This window comes from Mya arenaria, chromosome 16 (assembly GCF_026914265.1).
Source record: "Mya arenaria isolate MELC-2E11 chromosome 16, ASM2691426v1".
Classification (NCBI taxonomy): domain Eukaryota; kingdom Metazoa; phylum Mollusca; class Bivalvia; order Myida; family Myidae; genus Mya; species Mya arenaria.
The window spans coordinates 7,758,192-7,783,612 of NC_069137.1; the positions used below are offsets into that span (position 1 = coordinate 7,758,192).

At 37.1% G+C, this 25,421-nt stretch overlaps 2 protein-coding genes across 5 annotated transcripts; one reads left to right on the forward strand and one right to left on the reverse strand.

Moving 5' to 3' along the window:
• Positions 1–1,458: 1,458 nt before the first annotated feature.
• LOC128221927 (uncharacterized) lies at positions 1,459–20,753 on the reverse strand. 4 transcript variants are annotated; one of them, XM_052930617.1, is made up of 9 exons: positions 20,621–20,753; positions 12,924–13,004; positions 11,524–12,678; positions 10,978–11,117; positions 10,663–10,778; positions 9,624–9,767; positions 9,059–9,190; positions 6,497–8,744; positions 5,806–5,897 (listed from the first exon to the last, which is right to left on the reverse strand). In XM_052930617.1, the coding sequence occupies exons 3-9, from the start codon at positions 12,644–12,646 to the stop codon at positions 5,889–5,891; spliced, it is 3,912 nt and encodes a 1,303-aa protein (XP_052786577.1). In that variant the 5' UTR covers positions 12,647–12,678; positions 12,924–13,004; positions 20,621–20,753; the 3' UTR covers positions 5,806–5,888. The 4 variants fall into 4 exon arrangements, with proteins under 4 accessions (XP_052786574.1, XP_052786575.1, XP_052786576.1 ...); XM_052930614.1 differs by having other exon boundaries at positions 1,459–8,744; XM_052930615.1 differs by having other exon boundaries at positions 1,459–8,744; positions 20,617–20,722.
• Positions 20,754–20,778: 25 nt separating this feature from the next.
• On the forward strand, positions 20,779–24,338 carry LOC128221928 (dolichol-phosphate mannosyltransferase subunit 1-like). The gene is made up of 4 exons (XM_052930618.1): positions 20,779–20,858; positions 21,383–21,532; positions 22,000–22,224; positions 22,592–24,338. Exons 2-4 carry the CDS (start codon positions 21,388–21,390, stop codon positions 22,939–22,941), a joined length of 720 nt encoding a protein of 239 aa, XP_052786578.1. The 5' UTR covers positions 20,779–20,858; positions 21,383–21,387; the 3' UTR covers positions 22,942–24,338.
• The last annotated feature ends 1,083 nt before the right edge of the window (positions 24,339–25,421 follow it).

A 25,421-nucleotide genomic window follows, 5' to 3' on the forward strand; every position in this document is an offset into this window, starting at 1 on the left:
ACAGTTTAATTAATTTCTTAACTGGACAAATGTCACGAATTTATTTATTAATATTGGCTTTATAAGAATACGCGCCCAGCTTAAGGACTTATTTTCCGTGGTTTGATAACACGTATTGGTTAATCGGCGAACAATGGTAAATGTCCGCGCTAAATGCCGTTGTCATATTAAAATTAAGTACTCCCTGCGTATGCTGATCTTTTGAAAATATAGATAAAATCATAACCGTAAGTAGCTAGTTTATCATCATTTCGATGGGTTCTTTCATATAAAAATAAAACTGCGTGTATCATTTGTTTTACTGATCTCAAAATCAATTGGTGTCATCTACTAGTCATGTACAACCTGAATAAAGTATGAAGTTCCAGTGAGCAGGCGTTCTTTAATTGTTGAACGGAAACATTTTTTTCAGTTTAAGGCCACCGCCAACGAATGGTTTGCTGAAGGTCACCGCGACCTTGTTCTTTCACCTACTAATCTCAAAACAATAAGCGTCATCTACTAGCCATGTACAACATGCATACCAAGTATGAAGTTCGTGGGTCCAAGAGTTGTATAGTTATTGAGCGGACACAAAGTGTGACGTATAGACTGACAGTCTGACTGACTGACAGACCGGGCCAAAACAATAGGTCTCCCGATAAGTAAGTGAGAGCTACATATCGTTATGGTATACATATGAACATTCTGACCAAGGTTAGTAAAGAGTGGAAACAATGTTTGTTTCAAACAATTGACCTAGTTATAAACTTTTGTCCCAACATTAACTATGAACAATTTGACCTAGATGACGATTAGACATGTATGCATACATTGAATTCTGATCAAGTTTGATAAAGATCGGCCTCTGAGGAGTTAACCTTCACTTTTTTATCATTTAGCATTGCCACATACCTTTTCTCCTAAAGACAACATATATGTAGCATCAACTTGACCTGGATTTGGTTCATACATACATACATTCAGTCGAAACCCGGTGGCTCGACCACCCAGAGACCGGCTAACAAACTGAGCCTCGCGAATATCAAGCCAAGCGTGAATGCTTACAGAGTAAAAAGACGATCCTTTACATCAAATTCGACCCAACGAGGAAATCGAGCCAAGCGATATCGAGCCAACGGGTTTTGACGATATATTCTTAGAGTTTGAATGTAAAACGTTGTGATCTCTTGTGTGTTAATCATGATTTATTTCAGCGTTTGACCTGAACTGATTCATGATCGACCTGTATTTCAAAAACACTGTCAGTTCACTGTTTCATGAAGATCAATTACAAAATGTGGCTGTTTGTTTTAGCAAGCAGTCTTTTGACTTAAGTCAAACATAATTGCAACATGGCGACAAAGCTACAAATAGACCATCTGAACGAAAAAACACACTCTTTTTTTTAGATATTTTATTTGGTTTTTACTTATGTACATAAATGTACAATAACAACAAGCAAACAAAACAGTTTAGTTTTATAAACAACAATATGTAAAAACTGGTAAAAAAAGACTGAAAAATGACAAGTAGAAACAACTAAACATTTCATATACCAAATGATAGTTGTAGCTGGTTGTAGTGTATGGAGTGATTTTAAGAGGACACATGGAAACAAGTGTACTGAGAAGCGAGGCCAACACCCGTCTACTTACATGGCATAGGGAGCAAAATAATAACTCAAGCCCAGTGTCTGAATAATCTCTGGCGACAGGTGTACCAGTTTTCATCTTGAATAACATTTCCACTGCTTATGCTACCACAGCTATGATTATACATCAACAACGCTGCCGATGTCAATCAAGCTGAGAAAATACCTCACAAGCCGATAATTGCAACTGCTGGGTATTGAGAAATTTATTTATACTTGGCAACAAATGAGAAGATAATCCATATGACAATTACTTTTAAGAGATTCGGTCACAAATTTTGTCATGTCTTTTTTATTATTAGTTTATTATTATGATCAACAATGAGTATTAAAGATACATTTGTCAATGGTAAGTGATTTCACAATTGATATAGTAATAGAGTGTATCTATAATGTTGTTTTACATATAACATGAACATGAACCTAAACGAAGCATTAACAAGAAACCAATGTTAACGTCTGGCACAATAGCTAAACCATTGGCTTATATTTATTTACACAATGTATATTTATGTACCTGCATAACTGCTTATTACACATTATTGATGAGGTGGAAACATTAGCAAACACAAAGTAAAAAAAAACTGGCATAAGACAAATAGAGTAAGACACCGGCCGGTACCCATAAAACAAAAAAAGTAAGACACCGGCCGGTACCCATAAAACAAATAGAGTAAGACACAGGCCGGTACCCATAAATAGAGTAAGACACAGGCCGGTACCCATAAAACATCTGAAGTCATGTCCTGACTTAAGACAATTTCCTAAAATGTTCATAGTCGAATGAAAACAGAAGTGTAAGTGTTTTAGACATAAAAGTATGTATATTCAATAAAGAACATCAAGTATTTCAGAAAAACATTTTAACGCATATGACTCCTGAAATACTTAACGTAAGAAAGTGATTTAATGCTGCAATCTCACACATGTGTCAGCAGTATTATATATCTGGTTTCCAGACATTTACGCAAAAATTGGCTCATTCAAAGACAATCACATAAAAAATTGCCAATCTGTGTGAGTGCAGCTTTAAGTAAGGAAATATCTTAAGATGTTTTATGAATGCCAGCCCTGGTCGTAAACAAGCCATACATACAACAAGAAAACAATGCAGAACTTTCTCGCCTGTCAATAAAATGTGCCATGAATCTTGAAAAAACTTTTATGAGTGTGAAAAATAAATGTACATATTTACAAAAAGGTGAGCCACCATAAAACGCATGCTGGCTAGAGTAAATGGATGAACAGCAATATTTACAGTCAACAACATGTTGAGTTGAATATATATTTAACAACACTAACAATTACATTTCAGTGAGGCAAGAGATCTTCATGCAAACTTGCCCACACTCACACATGCACAAGTAGAAAGTAATTATAAGTTAAATCAACAGCAGCAACGCTCATCTGTTCATTTTTAGTCAAACAAGTGTCATAACTCAACATTTAAAGAAAGTCAGGGTTATTGGCCTAGCTTTAAATCTGCTTATTTTCTATGGCAATACGTACTGTGCCACCAATGCTTTTGCCAATATTTAAGATTAAGCACAATGCCACTGCCACTACCACTGCCAATTGCTCAATGGTATGGACAATCCCCTCTTCTTTCATTCTTTAAAAAACGACAACAACAAAATCAAAGGACTTTATATCTCATTAAAGACAGGTTTTAATTTTGTCATGATTTTGAACTGTAATTTAACAAAATTTTAAGCTTCAATCACTTTTTTTATGATTGTCAATACTAAATAAATATGGCAAAAGGTCCTGGCAAAACTGAATGGACCTCCATACATTTCTACCCAAAATGACCTGTGCTTCAAGATTAAGACACAGACAATTCAATAATAAAATAAAGCACTTCAAACATAAGAGATCAATAAAGGAATGATTCGTTAGTGATATATAGGACATGAAAACATTGACTAGCCTTGTATAATAAAGCCCTACCTTAAAATGATGATCATATAAACACCTGACTAGCAATTACTGTATGGGTTGTGTAAGGTTGTTGTTGGGGGGGGGGGGGGGGGCTGGGATGTATTTGGATGTGTTTTTTGTTGGGAAGTGTGTTTTGTTAAGATGAAGTTGGATGTGTGTTTGGTGTGGATGTGTTTGGTTGGGATATGTGTTTGGTTGGGATATGTGTTTGGTTGGGATATGTGTTTGGATGTGTGTTTGGTGTGGATGTGTTTGGTTGGGATGTGTGTTTGGTGTGGATGTGTTTGGTGTGGATGTGTGTTTGGTGTGGATGTGTTTGGTTTGGATATTTTTGGTTGGGATTAGTTTGTAAGGTGGTTTTGGGTTTGGATGCCTTATGGGTTGGTGGTGTTTGGTTGGCTGGAGTTTGGATGTGTTTGTTTTTGTTTGGTTTGGATGTGTTTGGTTGGGATGTATTAAGTTTGGATGTGTTTGGATGGGTGGTGTTTGGATGTGTTTGGTTTGGATGTGTTTGGTTGGGTGGTGTTTGGATGTGTTTGGTTTGGATGTGTTTGGTTGGGATGTATTAAGTTTGGATGTGTTTGGATGGGTGGTGTTTGGATGTGTTTGGATGGGTGGTGTTTGGATGTGTTTGGATGGGTGGTGTTTGGATGTGTTTGGATGGGTGGTGTTTGGATGTGTTTGGATGGGTGGTGTTTGGATGTGTTTGGATGGGTGGTGTTTGGATGTGTTTGGTTGAGTTGTGTTTTGATGCGTTTGGTTTTTATTTGTTTGGATGTGTTTGGTGAGGTAGTGATTGGATGTGTTTGCTTTGGTGGGGTTTGGTTGGGTTGTGTTTTGGGTGTGATGTGATTCAGCTTGGTGGGGTTTGGTTGGGTTGTGTTTTGGGTGTGATGTGATTCAGCTTGGTGGGGTTTGGTTGGGTTGTGTTTTGGGTGTGATGTGATTCAGCTTAAGGAAACTCTTTATCAACCAGTGTACCTCAAAAAAATTGATTGTGAATTTTAATTTAAAATGTTGTTAAAACCACTTATTAATCTGCAAGTTTACTTTCAAATTATTCAAACTACCTTAAAACAGTCTTGAAATTCTTTTATTTAATAAATTAGATTATACATCTTTTCAAAAAAGTGATCTTATGATATAATCATTGATTAGAGGTTCCCTTTTCATAAAATGATGATGACACAAGAAATATGAAAATATAAACTGTATGACTTATACATAAAAAATAAATTAAGAGACAAAACTGACAATAACCGAGAATTCTGGGAGGGGGAAGAGCAAAAACATGCTGAGTGACATTAAATAAAATTCAGATATAACATTCTTGCGTTAACCCCTCGAATAGCTGCCATAATAAAAGCATCAAACAAGAGCTGTCAGCATCGGTAACAGCCACCGACCCTTACATCAAACAAGAGCTGTCAGCATCGGTAACAGCCACCGACCCTTACATCAAACAGATTGAATGATAAATTTCGTTTAGTAAGTTTACCTTGCAGGAGTAACTTCAATTAACGCATTTAAAATATCGTAAACATATGTAATGCTTTAAATATAGTTAAAGCATTATTTATTTCATGAAAATACATTGAACATAACATACTTTAATTACCATACATAATATTACATGTAAGGATTGATTTCATATTATTACCTCTCTCCTACAATTTGAGATTCTTAAGTATAAAATTGAATACATGTTAATTTTAAATCGACAAATTTCTTCAAAACTGTTCAAAGTTATCTTTCCTGACTGTAAGAGTTATCTTTCCTGACTGTAAAAGTTATCTTTCCTGACTGTAAGAGTTATCTTTCCTGACTGTAAGAGTTATCTTTCCTGACTGTAAAAGTTATCTTTCCTGACTGTAAGAGTTATCTTTCCTGACTGTAAGAGTTATCTTTCCTGACTGTAAGACTATTTAATGTTACAAATCATTCAAAAGCTTAACATTATGACAAAATATACAAAAAACTACATCATCTGGTCCATCAAAAGAGTAACAAAGTAACAAAAAAAAAATCTAAAATGAAATGTATATGTGTGTATATTATCATAATGACAAAAATAATTCACATGTGGAAACAAGCTCCTTCTGACCCCAGCATTCAGCAGTTTTCCCGCGCGGTGCGTATCTGCTGCACGCGTGCCCCTATCTCGACAAATGTTGGGTTGTCAGCCATGTTACCATAGTGTCTTTGCAGGTGGTCCCAGGCGTCATCCTCTGCAACTGTCTCCTCACAGATGTCGCACACGCCCCCGACCTGCCTTGTGTGGACACGTGCGTGCATTTGAAGATAGAACTCCTCCTTAAACGTCCTGTTACAAATGGAACATGAGTAAGTTTTCTCGTTGTGAGACATTTTGTGGCGCTTAAGATGATGCCGCTGTGCAAACGAACGATCACAAACATCACAGGTGTAAGGATTTTGGCGACTATTTTCTTTCGGGCTATTTTCTTTACTGCCAACAGTTCTAGAAGCTAACACTGCTCTCGGAGATTTGCCAACAGTCATATTTCCCTGGATATTTCCACTCAGATAGAGACTATTGTTTTTCCCTAACACAGATTTCCGCGGACTTTGTCTCTTATCTAACTTAATGGTACAGTCATTAAGCACATTTTCTTTGTTTTCCGTAGGTTCAGAGTTCCTTCTAACCAAACTTTTCACAATTCTGTTACTTACATTAGCTACATTTAAATTACTTTGGTTTTTGCCCATCTCACGGTCACAGTTTATACCCGACATCTCGCGGGCCATTCCACTAAAAGACAGATCTAGAACCACATTATCCATATTCTCATTGGACAAGCCATATTCATTTTTTGCCATATTTGACCAGACATGTTTAGAATGTACACTTTTAGCAACATTTACACAGTTTTCATTTAACACCTCACCAACAGCTTTACTTACATTCATTTTTTGTGTTTTCTCTTCATCTCTCATTTCTCCATGGTTCTTTCCACTAGAGCGACTTTCAATGCCTCCAGACTGGCACTTATCCTCATGTTTCTGTTTCTGACTTCTGACCATCTCACTGGTTTGAGCTTCAGTTTCCAAGTAAGATTCATGAGATTTTGAATTGCACTCTTCTTTCTTAATCTCATTCTGCTCACCTCTACCAGTGTCATAACTTGAACAATCATTGGTGTAACTAGCATCACCGCTGTTGTCACTAGAGTTCAGTTCCACATCAATTTCCAGCACTTTATCCTCCAAACTTTCATCATAGTAATACACCCTACTGTCTGAAACTTCTTTCCAATCTTCTTGTTCAGATAATTTTTCCAAATCACCCATTTTTTCAACAAAATAGTTGCCAGTTTCATTAATTTCACCATTTGTGTCAATATCAGAGTCATTTGCAGGCATTCCTAGGTCTATACCAACTCTTTTCACTTTTTCATTGTCTTCCATGTTGACAACATTCTCAGTTTCACCTCTTTCTTGACCACATGCAACTCGACCATCACTTCCAACATATTCAGGAACATCTTTGTCAACACAGTTACCAGTCCCATTACTTGTGTTCCCACTCTTGTTATTCACCTCATCATCCCCTTCACTCTCCATGTCATTAACTATCATATTGTTCAGCTCCAGAGCAGCTTTGTCATCAGATTCCACTTTTATATTCTCCTGCAGTCTCTCTAATCCTTTACCCGGCTCTGGTAGGGACTTGTATAACTTCAACAAATGTTTGCTTGCAGTGAATCTTCCAGACACCATGTCCTTACTTTTAGAATTGAAAATGTCAGTAAGTCTTTGGTTTTCATCATTTTTGGCATTCTTTTTGCTTTGGTTTGATATACATGTGGATACTGCAGACTGTTCACTCGAAACATGACTCATGCCAGTGGACATTTTCAACAGCTCATGGGCAATTTCATTTCTCGTGTTTTCTTCAGTCCTTGGCGGAACACTTGATGACAAGTTCTTGCTATGTGACCAAGGGGATTTAGGACTCACACATTTACTGCTGTTTGACCAGGGATATGTTGGACTCAATTTACTGCTGTTTGACCTTGATGAACTGTTTCTGATCAGTTTCACTTCTGACTCAGACAACACCTTCTTAGGCTCTCCAACAACAGCCACAGGCTTATCTGCACTTTGACTGTTATTCGTACCACATGACCATGTTTTTTGAACATTTCCCGTTTTTTCGTTTCTTTCAACAACATCATTTACAGCAACAGCCGTACTGTGGATAGACTGGCTTACATTTCTAACTCGGCTTCTTTTGACTGGTTCTCCCTCCAGAGGGGCACTCAATGGTTTTTCAGCTCTACACTGGGAGGAGGGCAATGGTTTTTCATATCCAGGTTGGCCCAGGTGGGTGGAGTAAGTGTACCCTGCAGACTGGCCTCCCTGGGACATGTAGTTCATCATAAACAGCTGGCTGTAGTACGCCTGCACTTGTGAGGAGTATGCCTGATACATGTTCTCAAAGTTCAACATGGCTGGGTTTGATCCTAGACCTCCATGCAACACTGGTTTAGTGGCGTATGCAGATGTGTACATGAAGCCACTCTGTTCACTGGAAGGTGCACTATATGGGGCTGGTTTTGAAGTGAGGCTGTATGGCGCAGGATTTTCAGGAAAGGCTGCTGGGAAACATTTCTTCAGGGGAGGTAACCCAAAAGTCTGGTTGATGGAGGGCAAGGGTCGCAGATCAGAACTTCTAGAGTCATTTGCTCTTGAATTCAGGTTCTGTGGAGTGAATGGCACATTGCTAACTTCAGTCACTTTGGAACAATCATCTTTCTCAACAGAGGCTTTTGACGTGTTTCTCACTATGTCCAAGTTTCCTCTTGTTGTCTCCCTTTCCTTTGGCTGCCTGACGATCCAGCCACCAGTGTGCTTTAGAAACTCCATCTGCCTCGACTGCAGGCTGTTTGTATTGTCTGTCTCTGTTTTACTAGCACTTTCACCACCAAGCTGACCAAGTTGATCGCCCATCAAGTTTGCCCGGAATGCCCCAACATGTCCCTCGCCGGTGTCACTTCTTGTGGCCCCTCTTTCAGCCCCACGGACCCTCCCATTGTCTGTCTCCCTGTCTCTTGGCCCTGTCACCTGCCCGCTGTATGACCTTCGACCTTGGGACTGGACTTGACTGTTCACTGCGGGTGCCACATTCTCCTTCTCCTGTTCATGACATCTGCAGTTAAATGAAGATATAATTAAGATGGATACACATTTTAAGCTGAAGGTAGCTTTTCTGCTTTAAGAAATATAAAATAATTGCTTTCGGAAAATAGCCAAGAAATATGTAAAATATTGTACTGTTTTTAAATATTTTCAAGAATTGTAGAAAATAAGTTTCAGTTTTTCTTATCAATGAGACTAAATATCAAAAAGAAACTTTATGTAGTGGTTAAATTGTGTCCAAAGTTTAATATTTCTAGAATGCACAGGAAAATGGAAACAATCCTAACAAGAGCGTATGGAAGTATTTCACTATTCTGCTCTCACCTGAGGTGTTTGTAGAGGTGGCTGCTCTGGGCAAACTCCCGGCCACACACCGTGCATGCATACTGTTTACACACCGTATGTGAACGCTGGTGCATCGTCAGATGGTGACGGTGGATAAACGTCTTGGGGCAGCTGGAAAGTTAACAAGAAAACAATGAATTAAGGCAAGTCAGTGATTCTTTACAACAACAACAACAATTTTGCTACTAAAATATAACTGAAACACTTGCATATGTAAGCCCCTTTCTAAATATATGTGTAGGCCATACTAAAAACAGAAACAACAATATCTGCTGAAGGATAACAACCTTACTGATAACAACAACAACATCAACCCTTCAACATGAACAAATCACACTTGTGGGGTCGGTCATCACTTAACCCTTTCTTGTGTTGCTGCAGTAGGCACCCATTACTGAAAACAACAACAATAACAACACCAGTTCATGAATAAATTAAACCTGAAAGGTCGGTCATCACTGTGGCCTTATGTTGCTGATGGAGGCATCCTTTGCTGACAATATGTAACAATTACAAAAACAACTACAACAACTACTACACCCACCTATCACATTTGTGAGGCCTGTCTCCGCTGTGCCCCTTCTTGTGTTGGCGTAGGACACACGCCTTGCTGAATGACTTCCCGCACACGTCACATGTGTGGAGCTGGGATGGGGAGTGGGTCTTCACATGGATCTTCAACTCGTGGCTACAACAGGTAAAACAATGAATGAAGATATGTGCTGTACTCAAGGCTTTTCATTTTGGTGATGATACAATACAATTCTAAAATGCACATTATACTGGTAATTGTTTATCGAGGGCCATGTTAAGTGTAGTGCAAGCCCAGCATTACAAGGTTTACATTACCCTAACCCTAACCAGCATTACAAGGTTTGTCTCATAAGACATATGTACACAAACACACTACAATCAAGGGTCATAACTCATGTAATAAATCCAGAATTATGGGACTTGTTCATCACATGCCTTCTATCATTATGAAAGTGCATCAATTTTCATATTAACAAGATTACAAATGTTATCACAGTTTAAGGGATTTTGCAGAAGGACGTTTGGAAATATATTTCTCCTTAAAGATGCTAAATCTTCCCAAATTAGGAAGTAGATGTTGGCAGTTCAGAACTTTCATTTTCATAAAACTTCCATAAGTGGAACATTAACACCGGATTTTGATATTTCAAAATTCCAAACATTCACTAATAGGGTGTTAATGTAACATTCAGGGCCATGCTCTCAGAAATTGTTGGTTTAAAAACATATCTGTGGAAAACAGCTGATTATTCAGTACTTCAGAATTTTAATAGAAAACTTAAACTTCCCTGTTTGGGATAAAAACTCTTAAGTTGATGGCAAGGAAGTAAATACTTCCAAGTTCAGAAGTGCTGCACTTATATGGTCATTGGTTGTGGTTACCGCAAACAACAACAACAGCCAATGCAGCAGCAACAACTGCAAAACTGATGACCTCATGATTTTGACAATATCTGAAATATTACAGATAAGGAAATACCCCACCACAGACCCCACAGTTTTACCCTTCAGACAAAACTTGAAGTGTATTATAGACAACAGCCTGTTACCTGGAAGGGAAGCCCGTCCCACACACCCCGCAGCTGTACACGCGCTGCCCTGTGTGTGTGGCCATGTGCATCTTCAGGTAAAACTCTTCATTGAACTCGCGCTCACACAGCTGACACTGGAAGTGGGACAGAGGCTACATTATACCGATTTCTTTCAGCTTCATTAAGATTTTCCTCAAAGGGTACCATCTATCTAAGCATTCAATCTACAGTGGATTTGAAAATCATAAAATATTTAAAAAGAAACAATATGATCAATGAAGCGATCAATTACAATAATAATTATTTTTGACTCAATATTTGGAGCATTCGTACCTTAAATTGTTTATCTCGATGCACACGGAGGTGACGTCGCAGATTGTTATACTGGCCAAATTCCCGGGAGCAGTGGGGACACTTGTAGGGGTTAGCTCCCTTGTGGATGGTCCGCATATGGCAGACTAGCTTGTCTGAACCTGGTGGAGAGAAATACACAAGTTTTTGGTAAAATTTACCAAGATATTCAAGTAATGAGTGGTCCATTATTTAACAGACAACTCCAATAATAAATTGATTTTTCCCCAAATTTCTCCAATTTTTCTTTTTTCATATATATATATATATATATATTGCTTAAATCAACTTGTTTATGATTTATTAAGTTCAGCTTTATGCGGAAATGTCTGGGCATCATCATTTCAGCTGAATCCCAAAATAACCAAAACAGCATACCTAAGAACTGAATCTAAATTTCTGCAAAATTCACACTAAACAAGTTGTAATACCAGACCCATTAGGATACATAGAAAAAGTATGAATGGATATATTTTAATAAACATCCCTCCATTTTGTCATATAGATTTCTTAAAAACCATTATGTACCTGTAAACTCCTGACCACAGATCCAGCAGGACAGAGCTCGATCCTCATGCATCAACAGATGTCTGTTTAATTGACTTACGGACGAAAATGTCTTCACGCACTCCGAACACTTGTAAAAATTCTCATTAAGAGGTTTGGTAGGAATGTTTTTACTGGAAGCGCTGATCACATTTGTCGGATTTTCAATGTTTTCTTTACCTGCAATATGATTCTGCAGTTTAAGGCTTGTGTTCACATTAATGTCAGACTGACCAGGAATGTTATTGAGTGTATTGCTAATTTTTTTCCCATCCGAAACAAAACTATCACTCTCCTGCCTAACTTTGCTTTTAGGCGGAGCCACAGCGTTAAACCTGTCAATCAGCGACACCAGGGGCCCCATGCTTGTCTCCCCAGGCTGTTCAACTGTATCCCCCTGCCTTCTGTTTATCCCCATCTTGTTGAGCTCTGGTTGTTCAGTAGTATCAGCACGACCCTGCCCTGTGTAAGCCTGTGACATCATTGCCATATCACCAGACCCTATAACTGCAGCTGGGCCTGTAATCTCATGTGGTATTCTATCACTTAGAGGGTTCTCATTACTTTCAGTACGATTGCCCTCTGTTTTCTGTCTGTGGGTATTGTCCATCATAATAGGACTATTGTCCGGACTGTTTTCTCCTGGCGTAGAGTGATCACTGTCAGACTGGGGAAACAGAGGTTTGGAGATTAGAGGATTGTAGCTGCTGTATGATGACATCGGGAGGCGTTCTGGGGTGTGGTGGTCAAAGGGCCCGGGCGTATCCACGGGAGAAGTGTCCCTGGGGATGGTGGTCATGGAAACAGTCTCCCCACGCTCACTGCCTAGAGACTGTACAGACTGGAGGGAGTCACTGCGGGGTCGGGGAAAACCGTCCACAAAGTTGAAGCCCCACATCCCTCCGCGACACTCCACATTGTCTTTGTTGCCAAGGTAACGTGTCTCCCGATTGTCATGGTTACTAGCTGTCTTCACCAGGCCTGTGTTGTTGGTGACGGTGTTAAGTGCGAAGTTTTCTATGCCATGCAGCAGTTTATGTTCATATAGTGCTCTCTTTTTAGGAGGATAAATCGGGTCATTGGTCAGAGGTCGCTTGGCAGCCATTTTGAAGGTAGCTTGGTTGGCAGCCAGTTCTTCTACAATGAATGATTAAAATAACATTTTAAAGGCTTTACTTCTATAAGTCTCTGTCAAATTCAAATCATGCATTATATCAGTGAGTGTTTTAACGCTTTGCCAATTATTTATTAATCTGTAATGTAAGCAAATTTCACCATTTTAACTGCATATCTAGTGAAATCATAGTTGTATTTGGAATACATTTATGTGAACATTCAATTATTGACATGAAAGCTCTATTATTTATCTATGAAGAACCAACCCCTCGGAATATTTAGGATGTCAAAGGCAGAGTCCACTTGAAGACAAATGGTTCATCTTCGCTCAACACAGGCCTCAGTTACTGTAAACATAGAAATTTAGGACAATTAAAACCTACAAAAAACAACATTCACACGTGCAAATATCTGAGCCATTAGTCATTACAAGCAAACTATGGCATGTATATGCATGTAGTGCTTCGCTTGTTTATCTACATGTCCAGTTAATGCTAAATTTTAACCATTAAACATAATTGAGTACATTTAATTTCATAACAAGGGTTTTAGCTAGAGTTATAGAAGTGTGCTGCAAGCTGTTCTTAACACCCTCATGCTCATCTCACACTGTCAAATATTTATTTTGATTTCTTAAAACTTATAATTTGATTATAATTTAATTAAATACATGTAAACAAATTTTGCATATTTGGCAGTTGAAACCGAATATTACTTCAATAAAGCACAATTCCTAATATTTCCTGTCAAATTCATAATGTTCAAGTTCTTCACAGCGCTATACAATGTGCCATTTTCTCACAAAGCAACCTGTCCCTCTGTTGCAGCACCCTGTCCTTTTTACAACCTGGCTTAACCTAAATAGCTGTATAATTTGTTAAACTTTAATTGTGCAACAGTTTATAAGCATACTGCCAATCAAGACATTTAATTTAAATTTACAATATTGTTAACAAATATCTACGGTAATTGCTATTTATTTATTTTTACATTAATTCATTATAGAAAAGTCAAAAGCATTTTAATACATACTGCTCAAATATCCCTTTTTGAAAAATAACTCCTCAGGAGAAAATATTGAACATCAAACATTTGGACATTTTTGAAACAGTCAATAGTATATGACTTTAAACTATTTTTTATCAATTAGTTAATAGTATTCCTCACACTGTCATAAGAGTTCCAACAGAACACTCCAGAAATCCCTCTTACACAGTCAATGTTTCTTGTCCTGGTTGAGTTAGTTAATACACACAGACAAATATGAATGTATATATAAAGTTCCACCCTATCACTTCAAATATCAGTATCAAACTGCCACAAAGAATCCAGCAACTCTTAATTCCCTGTCTATATCAACATTCAACAACAATAAAGCCATTATCACCATCTTGACAGTGGTGTGTATATTGCCTGATACATAAACCAGCCCCTAAAGCCCCATTTAGGAGCAATGATTGGAGAAGATAAGGCCTGCTGTCAACAAACTCCATTATCTATTAATGACCCTCTATTTACTTGTGACAATTCGAAAATCTGATAAACAAACTTTCCAAGGGGTTCAAGCAAGAAGGTGCTATGTGATATTGAATATGAAGCAGTTAGAAGCTTCTTATGTGACTTTAAGCATAATCATTTTTCATTTTAAGGAAGTTTTTGTCACTTTCTGCAGTGAAATTCATGATAGTTATACCACTGTAAATAATTAACACAAAAAATATTATTCCACAGGAAATATATCTGTACAAATTCATGAAATTAATAATATTCAGTTTATATTCAACAACTGATATCATATATAAGTTGTAAGTAAGCCAAAGAAAATAATTGTTTGCTAAGGGTAAGATTTGGTCCCAAAACAAAGAGAGTAGGTATGTCAGTAATTAATATTTGAGTGACAAGGTGTGTATTTTTGGGGAACTGGTACTGGCAAACAATAGTAGGACAGGCAATGTTCATGTCAGTGAAATGTATAAATATATCCATTAAAGGGTTATTACTGGGCATTAAAGTACATTTTAGACTTTAGTTTTGTCTTAGGAAATTTGAAATTAACAGTAAATATTTATTAGGAAAAAATAATAATCATTGAATATTGATAAAATAGTGATTCAATCAAATAATTATTTGAATTATTTTCTGATTCCTAGTTTCTGACATATATACAAATATGCATAAAACATTAATATGACCATGAGTCAGTTTAGACATTACCCAATACAATACAATACAATAAGTTTTATTTCAAGTCGGCAAGACACAAACATATGTAACATAAGCTCTGATGAGCTTTTTAACCGACCGTTAACAAATGTATATGAGATCAACAAGAGTAAAAATAGCTATAAAAGGAGAAAGTATTAGATATTTCTATATTATAAATCATCTAAAAGCACACATATTAAGCACATCTAAAACTGTGGAAAAAGCTGCTGATCCTGACCAGTGGCCTAAAAACTGCTATAAGAACTTGTGTAAATAAAACACTGAATTATCAATACCAGCACAAAAGTGCGACTGCAAAGAAAAATGGTTTTAAGAAATCAATTATCCCCCAAAATCAGATTTGAGAAGAACTGATCAGCAACTTTCTCACAGAGGCAGTGTTCTCAATAAGAACCGGCTGCCGGCCAAAATGGACGGTTCAAATAGCAATAGGGCCGGTTCAAATTTGGAAAACTAAATGAATTTTCAGTAGAATAAGTAGAAGATGGTCGTTTACTTTACCATTTGAGACGGTTCAACCAAAACTTATTGAGAACCCTGCAGAGGGTAACTACATTAGCTAAACATTCTCAGGAACATATTACAACATTTAATGAAATCAGAGATAAGATTATACGACACATATAAAACAAACCCGAAAATAGCTTTAACAGCCCTGAATAAAAACTTTAACAGCCCTGAATAAAAACTATGTTTTTGGTGTTGTATCACTTATCAATGTCCACAGACTCTTTGTATATCCTGATAAGATTGATATTCTTCTATCCAAGACTAACCCTTTTGTTGATTCAATTATCACCATGTCCCGGGACACCTAGACTTTGAATAAGTGTGAAAACAACAGAGACTTCTTTCAATGTCAAGTAACCCGGGGTCCACCAGCCCACTCAGGCACCTATCACTCCAACAATACAGGTGATGAAAGTCTTACATCTTGAAATATTGTTATGAAAACATCACCATTGACTTGTAACAACGGGAGTGGCACCCCCACCCGGGCTATATCCTGTCAATATTTACATAAATAACAACGGCAGTGGCACCCCCACCCGGGCTATATCCTGTCAATATTTACATAAATAACAACGGCAGTGGCACCCCCACCCGGGCTATATCCTGTCAATATTTACATAAATAACAACGGGAGTGGCACCCCCACCCGGGCTATATCCTGTCAATATTTACATAAATAACAACGGGAGTGGCACCCCCACCAGGGCTATATCCTGTCAATATTTACATAAATAACAACGGGAGTGGCACCCCCACCCGGGCTATATCCTGTCAATATTTACATAAATAACAACGGGAGTGGCACCCCCACCAGGGCTATATCCTGTCAATATTTACATAAATAACAACGGCAGTGGCACCCCCACCCGGGCTATATCCTGTCAATATTTACATAAATAACAACGGCAGTGGCACCCCCACCAGGGCTATATCCTGTCAATATTTACATAAATAACAACGGCAGTGGCACCCCCACCAGGGCTATATCCTGTCAATATTTACATAAATAACAACGGCAGTGGTACCCCCACCAGGGCTATATCCTGTCAATATTCACATAAATAACAACGGCAGTGGCACCCCCACCAGGGCTATATCCTGTCAATATTTACATAAATAACAACGGCAGTGGTACCCCCACCAGGGCTATATCCTGTCAATATTTACATAAATAACAACGGCAGTGGTACCCCCACCAGGGCTATATCCTGTCAATATTCACATAAATAACAACGGCAGTGGTACCCCCACCAGGGCTATATCCTGTCAATATTTACATAAATAACAACGGCAGTGGCACCCCCACCAGGGCTATATCCTGTCAATATTTACATAAATAACAACGGCAGTGGCACCCCCACCAGGGCTATATCCTGTCAATATTTACATAAATAACAACGGCAGTGGTACCCCCACCAGGGCTATATCCTGTCAATATTTACATAAATAACAACGGCAGTGGTTCCCCCACCCGGGCTATACCCCCACCCGGGCTATACCCCCACCCGGGCTATACCCCCACCCGGGCTATATCCCCACCCGGGCTATATCCTGTCAATATTTACATAAATAACAACGGCAGTGGTTCCCCCACCCGGGCTATATCCTGTCAATATTTACATAAATAACAACGGCAGTGGTTCCCCCACCCGGGCTATATCCTGTCAATATTTACATAAATAACAACGGCAGTGGTACCCCCACCCGGGCTATATCCTGTCAATATTTACATAAATAACAACGGCAGTGGTACCCCCACCCGGGCTATATCCTGTCAATATTTACATAAATAACAACGGCAGTGGTACCCCCACCCGGGCTATACCCCCACCCGGGCTATATCCTGTCAATATTTACATAAATTAAGTGCCTACTGTTTTCTTTTATACTTTAAATTACGTCAAAACAGCTTATGAAGTTCTTAAGCTGTTACACTAACCCGCTAGATGCTAATTTGAATGCCAGAAGCTCCAGTGTTGTAACAAGCAAGCCAGGCCAACACAGCTGTGTTTTGATTTACCTTCAGTGAATAGGGGCAGTTCTTTTGAATGGTGACACTTAGGAAGAAATGTTCCAGATTTTAGGTCTTTCTAAAACATTGATTATTGACTTTTTTTAGACATTACTTAATTTCTTTATCAAAATACCCATACAGTAGTACACATGAATACAAAGGATGCAGCAACACACCATTGCCAAGATGATGAGATGATAGATGTTAAAATGAAGAATTTTGCTACCTCTTACACAAAAACAGGAGTCATTTATGAATAGTGAATGTGGCCTACTCTCAGCCTTACATCTATTATTGGGTAGATTAAATCACCCAAAACTGAATGGTAAATTTGCATGGTATATAAACATATATTAAATGAAATTCATCATGTATTGTAATTTGATAATATTAACACTTTAAATCTCAAGCTGAATTTCCTACAAAAAATCTTTAACCATTATTGATCCTATCTATTATATGTCTGTCTGTCCTATCAAATAAGCATCCAGTCACCATAGTAACCAGATCCACAGTAAATGACCATGATGAAGGGCCACCTCCAGCCACTTTTATGACCCTTTGTCTCCCACATTCAACTAATGATCACACTATAAGCCATTATCTCATATCCCAGTACCCTTATCATCAATACCCCAGGGGCATTATTTGGCAATACATCAATTATGTATTGAAAGTCTACATCCATTGACTAACATAAAATAATTGTATCTATGATAAGTTTACAGTGTTTAACGCCGTTTCTTTTCCTAATTAGGATTCATAATAAGAATGAATAGTTTGTTGAGAAAAATAAAATTATGATTTATTTTATTAAGATAGATAGATACTTTTTATTCCTCCATCATTGAAGAGATAAACTTAACAGTAAAACTGCGATCGCTCGAGGATGCCAGGATCTGAGCTGAAACCTCGAAAGGACCAATGTTTCAAACAACACGAGTTTCAATTTTCCAATCTGTTATTAAATATCTTTCAGTGTATTTTAAGTTTGAAGTCGTCAAACTGACTGTTTACTACGACACAAATTATGTGTTTCTGTGCGGAAATCACTCATGTGATCGAAGGCATTAGTCAGATTCAAGTTTTAGCAAAATGAAAGACTGATGATTGGTGCATCTTGTCTTGTCTGTCTCGCGAAACTGCTTAATATTTCAAAACTCATAATTATCTTCTCAAATGCCCTCTATCAATTATCATCAGTCCTGTGTAAACAGTGATAAACAGTTTTTCACACCTTATCAAATTTCCTTTCAACTGTCATTGCAATTTTTACAACTTGCGAATATTTTAACACCTAGCAATTGTCTGTTTATGATGGAACACGCGTTCCGGGGGAAAAAGTGTTAAATTATGACCTCGAGGGAGCCATAAGGTTTTGTGCATGATTTATGTTTTTGGGACCTGCTATTGTGCTTGACTCATTGACTTATTAAGGTCATGATGCAGCGTCAATATATATATAATATATGAAAATAGAAGGAAAAATGTTCTGGACCAAGCTGCAACTTCGAGGGAACACCGGTTCTGAAACGACCGCCTGTTAAACGACCGCAGTTTTACTGTATATACATATGAATACAGAAAATATATATATACACATAGATGATATGATATACACGAACATCAAAAGAACATTATGATATTATATAGATGGATATTACGAATATTAAACATTTCCAGTAATCATTAACAAAAACAACATCTTCCATGCACATATAATTATGTATAGATAGTCAGATGTTGTCTTTCTTGACAAAATATATGACTGATAATCATCAGAGTTATCTAGATGTGATACAGACAATTTCTACATGGCGCTTTTTGTGTAAAATACAAGTGAAGCACATTTGTCCAGATTAGTGATAGCCTAGTAAATATTATAAAGTAAACACTAAGGTTGCCTTAAACAAAACGAACATTAAGATAGTTTATAGTTAAAACCGTTGTTGAAGCTATTTAGTCATCTAAAGTTACACCCGCCACAAGAGTCTTACTATTGCAACTGTGACAGGATAGTTGACAAAGCTTTCATCATAAATATTGGTACAAAGTGAAAATAAATACACACATTGATCAGTACATGTCATTGTCGTTATCGACTTAAAACTGTTTGTTAATTGTATCTCAAAGGGAATTACCTTACTTTTTTTCGCATGACAATTAAGTAACAGATGAACAATAAAAAATTGTCTGCCCTTAAATTACAGCATTTACAGATTTGTAAATATAAGCTTGACACAAATAGTCCAAAATCACTTAGAAAATGCTTATAGATTGGTCGCAGAGAAGACAGTGCAGTATTCTTATATAGAGAATAATTGTTTGTTTCTGTGTTGAGATCGCAATATATATCAATGAACGAGCTCCAAATGACAAATGTACTTTTGTTGTTCATGAACTGAAATATATTGAGATCAAACACTTCAACATTTTTTCTCTGACGCCTAAAGATGACTTTTGGTTCATTTAACCCAACCATACCTACAACATAGACCATTTTCAAAGTCTGTTATTTTTTAATATAATATAACAATATTTTTGAATATTTATACAGTTGAGTAAGGGATTCCGAATCAGTAAGGACAAATTCAGTGCTGTATAAATATAAGGATAGTCAGCTAAATGAAACAATACATGTTCAGGAGCTCATATATGTGGACTAGATTTCTATTACTTTCAAATTATGATGAGACTTCTGTAGTCCATATATCTTGTTGTTCCATGTGCGATATTTGTAAACATGTACACAAAGGCAGTTTTGATGTGTACAAGTTCTAAAATTGTTGTAAGCATTAACAAAGCGTCAAACACAATATATATGTAAAAAAATCTTCATATGCAGGTCATTCCCAGATATTTTCAGGTGAATTTAAACGACTGATTCGGAACTACCCCTGATTCGGAATCCCTTATTAAACTGTATGGACTACAAGTCATGTGGTTTTGGAAATCTGACTTGAGTGACCCACTTGCATTTCAATATCTATTCATGTTAAAATAAAACAGAATCCCACATAGTGAAAAGATCTGAGCATGAGTACATTTTCATTTTTATAACCATGAAATTTTAAAATCTGCAGCATGAACACAAAAGGATGAATCATCATTTTATCATGTCGAACTCGAAAGATTTCAAGAAAATGAAATAGAAAACTTGTAACAAATGCTTTTAACGCGAATGCAGATATAATATCAATACATACATACATAACGTATCTTCTTCTGTCAACCACATAACAGTCTCTTTCAGTTTTTTAATTGTATATATTTTCGAAAGTTTACATTTCAATACACATTTCTTTGTTCCCGTTTTCAAAATATTCCGGGAATTACTTCCCCTGATTTTCCGCGCTGTGACAGCCAATCAAAACACAGCGCTGGGTCCAGAGAGTTCGCTGGGAACCAGAATATTGTACTTACTTAATTGACACATCACAATTGACAGGTATTTTAATACACATTCATAAACAGTGTTAAGTGATAAATCCAGATATTTGAAAAGAATTTTTTCATTACTAATCATATTCGCCGTGGGGTTAAAATATTAACGAGTTTAATGTTATATTTAAACTTTCTAGTCAAATTATTCGTACCTAGTTGGTTCATACAATATTGTTTTTATCTATGACTATATAGTATCTTCCTGTATGACAACAAACAAGGGCTCTGAACCTTCTTGGACCCATGCAAAGAGGCTGACTAGTCGCCCTTTAAACAAGTCTGACACCTCTTTAAGAAGTCTTTCTGTATTGTGACGTTAAGGATATTGTTAATACATTGGTTCCCTACAATTTATGTCTAAGTCATTCACTTTGAGTTTACACCACATTCACTGATGATGATGATGAGTTTCATCTTTAGTCTTCAAATTTTCGCATTTAACACTGCAAAGGATGTGGTCCATCTATAATCATAATGTAGCCAATGTGTGTTGACGGATCGTATAAACACACACTACTTGCATTACAGCAGTGATGTCAGGGGACAAGTACTCCATCTTGCTGCCGACTTATAATGAGCGGGAGAACCTGCCTATCATTACCTGGCTTCTGGTGAAACATCTCGATGCTGCTGACATTGACTTCGAGATCATCGTCATCGATGATGGAAGCCCAGATGGTATATAATTATAGAATCTTATATGAGTTGCTATTTAATTCAAACAGAAAAAATCATCTATAGTAAACCTTGATAACTGAATTTGCTTTCGTATTAACAGGCACATTTTCAGCGCCGAGTGAATACAGTTGTTTTGTATTTAATGATAAAATAGCAGGGAATGGGCCATGGCTTTGTGCCAGGAAATATCCGTTCTTTTAACAGGATTTGTCCGCGTTTAAGCCAATTTTTTCCAGGAGTTTAACGAGATCTCACAAGATATTTAAAAAAGATGGCGCCTCATCCTGCTTCTCTCCCAATTTGAAAAAAAACCCGATGTCCTCAGGGTGTGGGGGCATTTGGCAGGGAATTTCACCACCAGCAGTTTGTTCCTGCAGGGGGGGGGGGGGGATTTTACCTGGGATTGCCTGAACGGGCTCACTTTCTATAGTAAACCTTAGTACCTTGAGTTAAGTTTTTGTATTTAGGTACACTAGAAGTGGCCAAGCAGCTCCAGAAGATTTATGGTGAGAAGAGGATCGTTCTCCGGCCTCGTGAGAAAAAACTTGGTCTCGGGACGGCTTACATCCATGGCATCAAACACGCCACAGGGAACCATGTCATCATTATGGACGCCGACCTGTCACATCATCCAAAATTCATTCCAGAATTCATAAAAAAACAGCAGGAATCAGATCTTGATATAGTAACAGGTGAATGGTCTGACTGTTATGATGATCATAATTATTTGCAACAACAACCTTTGTTAGAAATAGTAACAGCAAATAGTAACTTATAAATAAATAATTAGTGAGGGTTACAATCATTCTTGTATTGAAATTGCAAAAATGAAGTTGATAAAATGTGTATTCTATATCTTAAGTCATGAATTTCGGATAATGATCATTATTTTTATAAATCAGTCTTTTTGTCATACTTAAGAGTTGTTATTGTCAGCTGTAGCATTTAAGTGTTGGCCATTATTCAACCATATCTATAGGGTTATTATCAGTTAGCATATTTTTAATCAAAGATGGAATTAATCCGTGACCCTATTTGTATCAATACTTTTCATTACAGGTACACGCTATGTAGGAACGGGTGGTGTATATGGCTGGGACTTCCGACGGAAACTCGTGAGTCGCGGGGCAAACTTTCTTACACAGATCCTTCTGCGACCCGGCTGTTCCGACCTTACCGGAAGTTTCCGATTGTACAAGAAACCAGTGCTTGAAAAACTCGTAAAATCATGCGTTTCTAAGGGTTACGTGTTCCAGATGGAAATGATTGTTCGAGCTCGACAGTTTGGCTACTCGCTAGGGGAAGTTCCGATCTCGTTTGTGGACCGAGTGTATGGGGAATCGAAACTTGGCGGCAGTGAGATTGTACAGTTTGCTAAGGGACTGCTGTATCTATTTGCAACTACTTGATTCCAAGAATTATTTGTGTTTTTTTTTGTATATATATAGGTGTAGAATATCAATACTGCATAAGTGATTATATGTTGAATACAGAATTTTTTAAACAAATTTGTTTGATAGGGTAAGGGTAAAGATTTTAAACAAGTCTTGGCGCACATTTTTTATAATTCCATTTGTTTTTAAAGTCATATCAAAAGCTATCACCCTAGTTATGTATAAAAGACATATATAATGATGTAACCTTTTTTATGATACAGTGAAATTGTATTAAGGGACAAAAGTGCCATAAAAAAACAAATATTCTACGCACAACAAATTTCCATGATAACAAATATGACCGATGAAAACTATAAAGAAATTTATCATCATATATATTACTTGTATATGCACACATCTAGACAATTAACTAAACCCTGTATGTTATATTGTTCTGACCTTAAATCGCTGTTATCTTAATTATCTAGGTCTTGAATTTAATATGTTCTTGATTTTAATTTAGATTTTTTTCATCTTCTAGGATGGAAGCCGTCATGTCAGCTAACTTTATGAAACTGTCTTGTTTTGTATCTTTGTTGCAGGATTAGAATTTAGCTATATTATGCACTCAAATATTTTTACGAGTGGATTTTGTGCTCACTCACAAATGTACTAAACACATATTTTACAAGTATGCAAGTCCCATTCCGAACCCTGCCTGTTGCATTGCTTTGCATACACTGCAGGTGGGAACCAGATCATGAATGTTATAACTAGCTATGACATGGCTTCATTGTTCACTGCTTGGATAAGTCTGTAATCTGACTGGAATAAGTCAATAGTTCCATATACAATATTGGCCAGGATTTATTAATGACTTTGGATCCTTTCATTTATTTGATGCTAATATCAGGTGATTGAAAAATTAAACTTTCAATTGAAAACCTAGAGTGGCCGGCCATTCGTCTGTTTTGTACATTTGACTTGCTTTGGAAACATGTTAAATACATGTATATGAGGAGTCAATCTTTAGATTTTTCATAAATTGTTGAATAAAGAACAGAATTTGGATGTTTTGAAATACATGGTTGTTGTTTTTCTCGTTCAAGTCAAATATTGAAATTGGTTTTGATTTATTCTTTTAGCTGATGCAAACAAATTTCTTCTTCCATTGTGAATGTTTTTGTTTTTATTTTCCATGATATACGTCACAAAAGTACTTAATGTTTATATTTAATGAAAATAATGACAAATGATAGTCCAATGTTTTATTATGTTAGCCAAGTATGTTTTTAGTAAGTAACATCTAGGTGTCATCACAGTCATTGTTATCTCTTTGCATAAGTTTATATATTACATGATAGATGAATTATCTATGTACAGTATGTCCCGCCAAAATAATAAACTGATTGAATAAACTTGGTACAAGATGGTGAGGTGTTTTATTATGTAAGCCAAGTCCGTTTTTTGTACAAACAGTCAAGGATTGCATTTGAGTTTTCCATAAACTTTAGTCTATGGTCTCGGAAACTGATTCATGATACCACACATGGTGTACACATCTTACCAATGGCAATGTGCATATGTATAAGCAAGGCTCATACCTCCACTCACAGGCTTCAGGCTCATTGTTTGTGTCATTATATGGACCCAAAATGACATTAATCAACATTTTAGACACAATGAGCCAGACGCCTGTGACTCCATTCCGTGATAAATGGGGTTAATAGCATCCTCAATTTTTCCTTAGTTTAACAAAACAATATATTGAATTCAATAAAATTAAACATAAACCCTGTCTAATGGCACAGGTCCAGGCGGATTAGTCATAGGTTATCGCATTACAGGTAAATCTCTCCATTTGTTTAATAGTTATGAATATTTCTTTCAGGGTGGTTAAGCTTCATGGCGATTGTTAAGCTATGCTAATCGGCAATCAAAGAAACTGTCAAACACAGCATCTGGGTTCTTGTTGAATATTTGACTTAATGTATCAGTGAAAAGTCGAACCTTGCTGGCTCTAACTACCAGGCACCGGCCAAAATACCTCAGGCCTCAGGGAATTTCAAGTCAAGCGGGAATGCTTAAATTTAGTACAAAGAATTTGGTCCAAAACATCCAGTTCAAGCCAACAAGTTAATGGAGCCAAGCGAGTTTGAGCCATTGGGGTTTGACTGTAGTAGTGGCACTGTCCATATGTCATCCCATCTGCCCGTGTATCACTCTGTCCATTACATAGTATTTGAAATCATTTTCGATCAAACTTCGCAGATATGTACACCATCATAGGGAGGTGTGTTGCGGATAGCATTGGTACCCTTTTCTTAAAGGTGATGGTCATGCTAAGAAGTCAATTGGCTATCATTCTGACAATGCCAATGGGCTTTTCTCAAGTTCATGTGGCAGCTCCTGTTGTAATGGTTTAGAACATAAGTTACCATGAATGTCAGCTTTCCATGATGTGATTTCACTTCACAGATGAACATCAGGTTGTTATGAACGAAGTGTTCCAC

Bases quoted from the DNA above. Each gene is read 5' to 3' on its own strand.
- LOC128221927 (XM_052930614.1), bottom strand. From the start codon at position 12,646: ATGGCTGCCAAGCGACCTCTGACCAATGACCCGATTTATCCTCCTAAA. The intron at 10,779-10,977 runs GTACGAATGCTC...TCCCACTTCCAG, and splicing joins ATCGAGATAAACAATTTAAG to TGTCAGCTGTGTGAGCGCGA. The intron at 9,768-10,662 runs GTAACAGGCTGT...TACCTGTTGTAG, and splicing joins GGGACGGGCTTCCCTTCCAG to CCACGAGTTGAAGATCCATG.
- LOC128221928 (XM_052930618.1), top strand. From the start codon at position 21,388: ATGTCAGGGGACAAGTACTCCATCTTGCTGCCGACTTATAATGAGCGG. The intron at 21,533-21,999 runs GTATATAATTAT...TTTTGTATTTAG, and splicing joins CGATGATGGAAGCCCAGATG to GTACACTAGAAGTGGCCAAG. The intron at 22,225-22,591 runs GTGAATGGTCTG...TTTTCATTACAG, and splicing joins AGATCTTGATATAGTAACAG to GTACACGCTATGTAGGAACG.